This window comes from Sapajus apella, unplaced genomic scaffold (genome assembly GCF_009761245.1).
Source record: "Sapajus apella isolate SASKATOON/1434 unplaced genomic scaffold, GSC_monkey_1.0 scaffold227, whole genome shotgun sequence".
NCBI classification, from domain to species: domain Eukaryota; kingdom Metazoa; phylum Chordata; class Mammalia; order Primates; family Cebidae; genus Sapajus; species Sapajus apella.
This window is the reverse complement of record NW_022437167.1, coordinates 608,691-618,459: the sequence shown is the minus strand read 5'-3', so window position 1 is coordinate 618,459 and position 9,769 is coordinate 608,691. Positions and strand designations below refer to the sequence as shown.

General features: G+C 49.7%; 2 protein-coding genes across 12 annotated transcripts in view; one reads left to right on the top strand and one right to left on the bottom strand.

The window, feature by feature from the left end:
• The window catches only part of BORCS8 (BLOC-1 related complex subunit 8), a 45,027-nt gene extending 42,649 nt beyond the window's left edge, over nucleotides 1–2,378 (bottom strand). For all 5 annotated transcript variants that reach the window (XM_032271272.1, XM_032271271.1, XM_032271274.1 and 2 more), the window contains exon 1: nucleotides 2,240–2,378. In XM_032271272.1, the coding sequence (XP_032127163.1) occupies nucleotides 2,240–2,276 (37 nt within the window). In that variant the 5' untranslated portion in view covers nucleotides 2,277–2,378. The remainder of the gene's footprint in view (nucleotides 1–2,239) is intronic.
• A 1-nt stretch (nucleotide 2,379) lies between these two features.
• The window catches only part of RFXANK (regulatory factor X associated ankyrin containing protein), a 19,971-nt gene continuing 12,581 nt past the window's right edge, over nucleotides 2,380–9,769 (top strand). The window contains exons 1-2 of one of the 7 annotated variants that reach the window (XM_032271261.1): nucleotides 2,395–2,472; nucleotides 3,063–3,182. The gene's annotated coding sequence lies outside the window, so the exon portion shown is untranslated. Of the gene's footprint in view, nucleotides 2,473–2,533; nucleotides 3,183–9,769 lie in introns of those variants that run through there. The other 6 variants (XM_032271264.1, XM_032271262.1, XM_032271263.1 and 3 more) reach the window with 6 other exon arrangements.

Sequence of the window (9,769 nt, the reverse complement as noted above, 5' to 3'; positions counted from 1 at the left end):
ATTAGCTGGGCGTGGTGGAGCGTGTCGGTAGTCGCAGCTACTCTGGAGGCTGAGGCAGGAGGATCACTGGAGCCCAGGGGGTTTAGGCTGTGGTGAGCCATGATCATGTCACTGCTCTCTAGCCTGGGTGACAGAATGAGACCTTATTTCTAAAACAAACAAACAAAAGCCCCCAAAACAACTTTCTGAGATGATACAAATGTTACACAGTTTTTTTAGAGATAGGGTCTCATGACGTTGTGGAGGCTGGACTTGACTCCTGGGCTCGTCATCCTCCTCTTGCCTCAGCCTCCCAAGTAGCTGGAACCAGAGGCACGCACGCGGCTACTGAACACTTGCAGTGTGGTTAGTGTGATTAAGGAGCTCAACTTTTAATTTTACTTACGTCTAATTAATTTACATTTAAATACCCAAGCCGGGTGTAATCCCAGCACTTTGGAATGCCAACGCAGGAGGACGGATTCAGCCCAGGAGTTCAAGAACAGTCTGGGAGACGTAGTGAAACTCCACCTGTACAAAAAAGTACAAAAATATGCTGGTCATGGTGATCTACACCTGTAGTCCCAGCTACTCAGGAGTCTGAGGTGGGAGGATGGCTTGGGTCTGACAGGTGGAGGCTACAGTGAGCCATGCATGATCATACCACTGCACTCCAGCCTGGGCAACAGAGCAAAACCCTATCTCAAAAAAAAAAAAAAAAATTACCCATATGTGACCAATCGCTGTTTTACTCATTATGGCACAGCTCTGAACACTCTGTCACCCCAAGGCCTCTGCACCTGCTAGTCCCACCTGGAGACAGGTGAAGGCTGCAGTGAGCCGAGATGGCATCACTGCACTCCAGCCTGCGTGACAGAGCGAGACTCCATCTCAAAAAAAATAAAAAATAAAATAAAAAAATAAAAACTTGAGGCCAGGCATGGTGGTTCCTGCTTGTAATCCCAGCACTTTGGGAGGCTGAGACAGGCGGATCACCTGAGGTTGGGAGTTCAAGGCCAGCCTGACCAACATGGTGAAACCCCGTCTCTAAAAAATAAATAAATAAATAAATAATAAAAACTTGAATTTGCTCTAAACTAAGCACTTCTTTGAATCGATGTGAATGAAGTCATGTGTAGGCCCTGTATTATGTACTGTAGATGTGAGTAATCTAGAGGTGATTTAAAGCATAGGGGATTAGCTGGGCGAAGTGGCTCACACCTGTAATCCCACCACTTTGGGAGGCCAAGGTAGGCGGATCACTCGAGGTTAGGAGTTCGAGACCAGCCTGGGCAACATGGTGAAACCCCATCCCTACTAAAAACACAGAAAAATTAGCTGGGCATGGTGGTGTGTGCCTGTAATCCCAGCTACTCAGGAGGCTGAGGTTGAAGAGAGCCAAGATCACACCACAGCACTCCAGCCTGGGTGACAGAGAGCGACTCCATCTCAAAAAATAATAATAATAATTAAAGAATTAGCCCAACGTGGTGGTGTGCACTTGTAATCCCAGCTACTCGAGAGGCTGAGACAGGAGGATCGCCTGAGCCAGAGAGGTCGAGGCTACAGTGAGCCATGATCGCACCACTGCACCCCAGCCTGGCGACAGAGTGATACCTTGTTTCAAAATAAAAAAGAAAGAAAAGAAAAATAAGACAAGCATACTGATTACCACGCCCCGGGGATTCCTCCAATGCATTACAAATATCAGGTTGATTTTTTTTTTTTTTTAGACAGGGTCTTACTCTATCGCCCAGCCTGGGGTGCAGTGGCACGATCATAGCCCACTGCACTGCAGCCCCGACCTCCCGGGCTCAAGCGATCCTCCCACCTCAGCCACTCGAGTAGCTGGTACCACAGGCGTGCGCCACCATGTCCGGCTAATTTTTGTCTTTTTTGGGGGTCTCGAACTCCTGACCTCGAGTCAGGAGTCACTTGAGCCCTAGAATTCCTCAAGCGATCCTCCCGCCTAGGCCTCCCAAAGTGCTGGGATTACAGGCTTGAGCCACCACTCCCAGCCTCATGAACCGAATTCTTGAAACAATCCTGGGGGGACGGGTAATTATACCCCTCATTTTACAGATGACAAAACTAGACACCGAGCCTTTCTGCAGGTTTCAAAACTAGTCAGCGGCCCGGCTGATAGAACTGACGGCAATTCAATCACTGCTCCTCGCCCGGTCCCTCCGCGCCCGGCCTTTTTCAGGCCGCCCCGCCGCGAGATTCCGGATCCCCTGTCCCACCCAGAGGACCACACCACCTTTCTTCCCCTTCAGCTGCATCTCGGGCTCCTCCATAGCGACCACGGCCTGGCAAACCGAAGAACGGGATCGGAACAAGAAGCTGGGACGGCCGCCTAAGCCTTCCCTGCGGAAACCGGATGCCGCACGACTCCAGTTCCGGCGTGAGAGGGCCCGCCCTCCCCGCTCCTGCCTTTGCCGACAGGAGAGGGGTGTGAGACCGAAGGAAGGCGGCACACCCGGGGGTGACGGGGTGAGAAGGGGGCGCGACGCCCCTGAGGCTGGTGGAGGGACACCCAGGCGGGAGAGGGGCAAGAACTCCCTTCCTTCTTGAACCCCCTTTTCCTGGAGCAGACGAGTTGGGGGAGCCCACCATACATTACCCACTGGGCCGCATACACTCTTCTTTAGCCCTCTGTCCTGATGGAATCCCTCCCCTTGCTTATATCTGAAACCAGTGCTCGGTGGCGTAGCCAAAAGAAACTCGCACTTAGACAGAAAACTTATCAGCAAGGCACCTTTACTTCCGCAGAGGGGTGCTGCTTGCGCGTTACAATCGCAAGAGCACACCGACCAGAGGAGGGACGATTCTAATCCTAACGCACTTCCTGTTCCTGTGTCCTTCCCCTTGGCTGGGGTCGGACCTCACCATCTATGCTGATCCCGATTAACTCTGCCAAACAGGGTACACGCGCGATTTGCGAGAAACAGAAGTAGGGGGGAGGTAGGATTGATTTACAACTTAGGACCGAAAAAGTTGAGTCTTTAAGAGGACTTTAGTTGTCCCAACAATTTCCCTTCTTCTGTTTTGTGTATTTCTTCCTCTTCAAATTTCTTCAACAGGATTTGGCTTTGTTGTTCTTGTTGATTATCTAGGAGCAAGAGCTTACCTAGGTGGGGAGGTGGGGAAGGTTTTTGTGAGAGCTGCTTCTATCAGCCTTTGGGTTAACCCACGAATACAAGGTATGATACAGCCGCCCACAAGGATGAGAACACCTGTAACAATGGCAAGGGAGGTAAAGATTGAGGTCACAAGTCCCGCCCATTTTCCAAACCACCTTTCCATCAGGCCCGTAAAGGGGTCGTCTTTTCCAGAGTTTTCGGCTAATTCATTTGCTAGGGTCGTAAGGCCTTGTAAGGCTTCTGTGATTGTCCTTGGGGGCTGTTTCATTAGGGTTAAAAGTACAACATTGGACCCTAATCATGATACAGACTCCCCCTTTTCCAGCTAACATCATGTCAAGGGCTATTCTATTTTCCCAGGCCATCTAGTTGGTAGTGCCTAATTGTTCAGCTATTCCTTTGATAGCATCTCTGGTATCATTGACAAATCGCTGATTGTAGTATATATAATTTATCCAGTCTACATTTTTGTTTATAGTGGACCACCAGAATAAGATAGACTGGAACTCAAAGGCTATTTGGTTTCAAGCTTTGACTTCATTTGGTACAGCCGTGGGACTCCAATGTTGTCTATGTAAACACGGGGGTCAAAGGACCCATGAGGGGCTTCTCTTTTTCTTCAGGTTAATGGCTCCCTGTCTGGCTGATGAAATGCCAAGGTGAAATGGATGGCCAATTGGATCTGAGCGCCAGTGCCACTCCAGTCGCCTGGCAGTGTATCCAATATTGGTTCCCCACGATACCACCATGCATCCACTCAGGGATGGACTAGGGCCGACTGATTGGTTAGCTCTTGAAAAAGTTTAGGCCCACTACATCCCATCAGGTTTCGAAGAAATGTCAAAATTTCCCCTTGCCATGAGAGACCTGAGGTAAAACTGGCATGGAGAGCTGGAAGTAAAACAGCCCTTGGGGGCTGTCCCATAGAGCTCCTGACCTTTGCGGAAAATAGTGAAGAGTGGCGCATGTCTTGTTTCCCCAGGCTGTAGGGTGCAGGAAGGTAGCTACCGATCAGCCCATGCCTGGGTGGTTGGCCCATCCAAGTGGGAAAGCAGCAATTTGGGTTTCTTGCCTGCCCGCTGCACAAGCATAACAATGGCTTTTATTTAGGGTGTAAATGGAATATTTAATCCATTCCAGCCAGGCATTTATATATATAATTTTTTTTTTTTTTGAGAGGGAGTCTCACTCTGTTGCCCAGGCTAAAGTGCAATGGCGACATCTCAGCTCACTGCAGCCTCTGCCTCCCAGGTTCAAGTGATTCTCTGCCTCAGCCTCCCAAGAAGCTGGGACTACAGGTGCCCATCACCATGCCTAGCTAATTTTGTATTTTTAGTAGAGATGGAGTTTCACCATGTTGGCCAGGCTGGTCTCAAACTCCTGACCTCAGGTGATCTGCCCACCTTGGCCTCCCAAAGTGGATGACAGGCACGAGCCACTGCGCCTGGCTGTATTTACAACTGGATACCCAGTTTCTGTGGCTAGGGTTTGCTTCAAGTCCTTGACTTCTACTAGCTAGTTTGGTTGTCACTGGACACGAAGTGAGAAATGGTTTGATTTTGTTTGCGGAGAGGGTAACAGTGGAAGATAGAGGAAGAGGAACAAAGCGCACTTCAAAGACGCCTATAGGGTCCTCTCCAGTGACATCCGCTCCTGGGCTGCAAAAGCGCTCTAAAGTGGGTGTAGGGCGGGGTATTGATAGAGGTAAGTCCCGGATGCAATGGTGAGACTGGCAGTTGGCGGGGGTGGTCCCTTTGGCGCTGTGGAGTAGGGTTTTAGGGTGGTACACCCCTCTGAGGAGGTCTAGCCCTGATACTTGGCAGTCTATATAACATCTCCCCAAGTACAGCAAAACCACCAATGCCAGGTTCATGCCCATTCAGTGCAAGAGTCAGTTTTGTGGGCAATGTCATTTATCCTGGAGGGACAAAGGTACTTCTCTGAAGAGGCTAGCTGTCTCTGACTTTGGAGATCCCCACAGGGCATGGCAAGACAGGCGTCTAATGTAATTGTTGGGGGGGGGTGATCGGGATTACATCGATAAGATGTCCTTGAGTAGCTAAAGGAAGAAAAGGATTAAACCCCTTTGGATATGTCAGTTTGGAGGCCGTTGGTCCTGGAGTGACAATCTAGGACTTTGCAAGGGGTGGGACCTTTATTATTATATTATTTTTATTTTTATTATTTGAGATGGGGTTTCACTGTGTTGCCCAGGCTGGCCTCAAACTCCTGAGCTCAGGCAGTCCGCACACCTTGGCCTCCCAAAGTGCTGGGATTACAGGCGTGCGCCACAGCGCGGCGCGGCTTATTATTTTTTTAAGAGAGGGAGTGTCGCTCCTGGCCGAGGGGTGGGTCCAACCTTTTTCGGCTGTTTGAATTGTTGTTTCAGTCGTTAGGGGTACTAGGTAAGGTCCCTCCCAGGTTGGTTCGAGTTTTCCCTCTTTCCAACTTTTTTTTTTTTTTTTTTTTTTTTGAGACGGAGTTTCGCTCTTGTTACCCAGGCTGGAGTGCAATGGCGCGATCTCGGCTCACCGCAACCTCCGCCTCCTGGGTAGCTGGGATTACAGGCACGCGCCACCATGCCCAGCTGATTTTTTGTATTTTTAGTAGAGACGGGGTTTCACCGTGTTGACCAGGTTGGTCTCGATCTCTTGACCTCGTGATCCACCCGCCTCGGCCTCCCAAAGTGCTGGGATTACAGGCTTGAGCCACCGCGCCCGGCCTTTCCAACTTTTGATAAGAATGTGATCTCAAGGCTGGTGTTGGGAATTCGAGGGGTGGAGTTTCGCTCTGTTGCCAGGCTGGAGTGCGGTGGCGCAATCTCAGCTCACCGCAACCTCGCCTCCTGGGTTCAAGCCATTCTCCTGCCTCAGCCTCCTGAGTAGCTGGGACTACAGGCACGTGCCACCACACCCACCTAAATTTTGTTTTGGAAGAGATAGGGTTTCACCATGTTGGCCAGGATAGTCTCGATCCCTTGACCTCATGATCCACCCGCCTCAGCCTCCCAAAATGCTGAGATTACAGGCGTCAGCCACTGCACTTGGCCGAGGGGTGGGCCTATCCTTTTTCAGCTGTTTGGATTGCTGTTTCAGTGGTCAGGAGACTATGTAAGGCCCCTCCCAGGTTGGTTCCTGCTTGCCCTCTTTCCAACTTTTGATAAGGACGTGATCTCCAAGCTGGTGCTGGTGCACTGGGAATTCGAGGTGGAGTTTGCGCTAGGAGGCTTTGAGTCCTGAGAGCGGAAAGGGTAGGAGACAAACCACATATTTAGCTTTTGACAAAAAGCTGGGTTTCAAATGTAGGAAGGTCAGTCGTGGAATTTAGATCAGAGAGCCCGTAGAGCATTTCATAAGGGGACAGGCCAAGATCTTTTTGAGGGGCAGTTCGGATTCTTAGTGAGGCAATGGGAAGGCATTTTGTCCATGGTAACTGGGTTTCCAAGACTAATCTGGCTAGATGATTTTCTTTTTGAGATGGAGTCTCACTGTCGCTAGGCTGGAGTGCAGTGACGTGGTCTCGGCTCACCGCAACCTCCACCTCCCAGTTTGAGTGATTCTCCTGCCTCAGCCTCCCAAGTAACTGGGACTACAGGCAAGTGCCACTACACCCAGCTAATTTTTTGTATTTTTAGTAGAGACAGGGTTTCACCATGTTGGCCAGGATGGTCTCGAACTCTTGACCTCGTGATCCGCCCGCCTTGGCCTCCCAAAGTGCTGGGATTACAGGCGTGAGCCACTGGGCCCACCCAGCCTGGCTAGGTGATTTTTTAGAGTTTGATTCATTCTGTTTACCATCCCTGATGAGGGCAGGTACCAGGGAGTGTGATATTCCCATTTTATTCCTAGTGCTTGGGTCCGCCTGTTAATGATGTGTGCGGTGAAATGGGTCCCATTGTCCGAATCAATGTGCTCTATTAGTCCAAACCTGGGTATATTATGTTCCAATGGAGTTTTGACTACATTACTGGCTGTCGTGCTTGGGAAGTATGGCTTCCACCCAGTAGGTGAGATGGTCCACTATTACTAGCAAATACTTGAGACAGCCTACTGGGGGCGTTTCAGTGCAGTCACTTGGGACGCTTTGGAACAGCCTCAATCCTGGGTTTCTTCCCCTGTGAGGTTGTTTCTTTAGGGCTTATTAGTTTTCTGTACACGGGGCAACCATCCGCCACTTGCCTGGTAAGGGTCTATATCTCCACACCCATAGACTCAGGGCTGCATCGCACAGAGCTTGAGGACCCCAGTGAGTTCCTTGATGAAGTCGTGACAATACCTCCCTCATGAAGGATTTAGAGAACATTTCCCTCCCATCTGCTGGCACCCACTTCCCTCTGGGCTTTCCATAACTCCTGTTTTCTTTAGTTTCTCTTGGTCTGCTTGAGAGAAGATGGGGATCGCAGCTGGAGGGGGAAGAGAAGGGGTAAGATGGAAAATGGTGCCTCTTGGGAAGAGGCAGCTTGCTTAGCTACTTCATCTGTGAGGTTATTTCCCCGGCTTTCAAAAGATGGGTTTTTTGGTGTCTTGGGACACGGACAACCGCAATCTCTTCTGGCAGCTGAAGATTTTCTAGTACTTGCATAATTAATTCCTTGTGGACCAAATCTTTGCCCTTACTTTTAACGAGGCCTCATTCAGTCCAGATCTTTCCAAAGGTATGGACTATTCCGAAAGCATACTTAAGAGTCCGTGTAAACAGTTCCTTCCTGATTCTGCAGGGATTTTAAGGCTTGGTTTAATGCGGAGTTCACATGTTTGGGCAGACCAGTTATTTAGCATTCTTCCTGACTCCACCTCTATGAGGGTTTCCCCATTAACTATGGAGTACCCTGTTGCACCTTTTTCCTTCAATGACCCGAGAGGAGCTGTCTATAAAGAGGTGATGCCCCGTTTGGAAGGGAGTTTCGCTTAGACCCAGTCTGACTAGTTTAACTGATTAGATCTACACATTGATGCTCAGGTTCTTCCTGGTTTGGATTTCCCGACAGGAAAGCAGCAGGGCTGAGTGAATTGTCAGTGGTTAGTGTTAGGTTATTCCCCTCTAATAAGATAGCTTCATATATATATATATTTTGAGGCAGAGGCTCACTCTGTCGCCCAGGCTGGAGTGCAATGGAGCGCTCTTGGTTCACTGCAACCTCTGCCTCCCAGGTTAAAGCAATTCTCCTGCCTCAGCCTCCCAAGTAGCTGGGATTACAGGTGCATGCCACCACGCCTGGCTAATTTTTGTATTTTTAAATAGAGACAGGGTTTCACCATGTTGGTCAGGCTGGTCTCGAACCCTTGACCTCGTGATCCGCCCACCTCAGCCTCCCAAAGTGCTGGGATTACAGGCAGGAGCCACCACGCCCAGCTGATAGCTTCATATTTTAAAATTCTTGAGTCAGTGAGCCATCTCCTTGCCTTATGATTAAGAATGGTTGTGACTGGATGAGGGACACTTACGATGAGGTTTCCCCCAAAGGTTATGCTCCTGCTTTCTTCTGTTAGCAAGGCAGTTGCTGCTACGGATTGGACACATGCGGGCCATCCACGGGTTACTGGGTCAAGAATCTCTGACAGGAAGGCTATGGGCTGCCGGTGGCCTCCGTGTTTTTGGGTGAGGACCCCTAAGGCCACTCCTTTGCTTACATTAACAAAAGGGTGGAATGGCTGCTCTGAGGGTAAGGCCAGAACAGGGGCAGTTACAAGTAGGTGTTTTAATTCTTCTACCTGTTGGATTTCTGATGGGGTCCAGAGGAGGGAGTATGGGCCTTCCTGAGTGAGTTTCTGATACACGAGCTTTGTTTTTAAGGCATAAAAGTCAATCCACAGACGACAATCGCTTCTCGGCCTTTTGGCTAAGATCAAGTGCAGATGACAGTATCCAACCACTCCTAAGAATTTCCTAAGTTCCTGCTTTGTTTTGGGGAAGGCAAAGATACGATACTTTCTATCCGTTCTGGTCCTATCTTTTGTTCACCTTGACTAATTAGGCGTTCTAGTTTTTTTTTTTTTTTTTTTTTTTTTTTTTTTTTTTTTTTGAGACATTGTCTCTGTTGCCCAGGCTGGAGTGCAGTGCAGTGGCGCAATCTCGGCTCACTGCAACCTCCAACTCCCTGTTTCAAGCGATTCTCCTGCCTCAGCCTCCTGAGTAGCTGGGATTACAGGCACGTGCCACCATGCCCAGCTAATTTTCGTATTTTTAGTAGAGATGGGGTTTCACCATGTTGGGGCAGGATGGTCTCGATCTCCTGACCTCATGATCTGCCTGCCTCGGCCTCCCAAAGTGCTGGAATTACAGGCGTGAGCCACTGCACCAGGCTGTGTCCTATTTTACCTCAGGTTCTAGGAACTGGAGTTTGTTCTTTGAGACCCACAACCCTTGTTCCCTCAGGAAATTTAGTAAGTTAACTGAAATTGCTGTGACTTGAAGCTCGTCATCTCCTGAAATGAGCAGGATGCCTATGTATTAGAGTAGGCACATGGGCCGGGCTTGGTGGCTCACGCCTGTAATCCCAGCACTTTGGGAGGCCGAGGCAGGTGGATCACGAGATCAAGAGATCGAGACCATCCTGGTCAACACGGTGAAACCCCGTCTCTACTAAAACTACAAAAAATCAGCTGGGCATGGTGGCGCGTGCCTGTAATCCCAGCTACTCAGGAGGC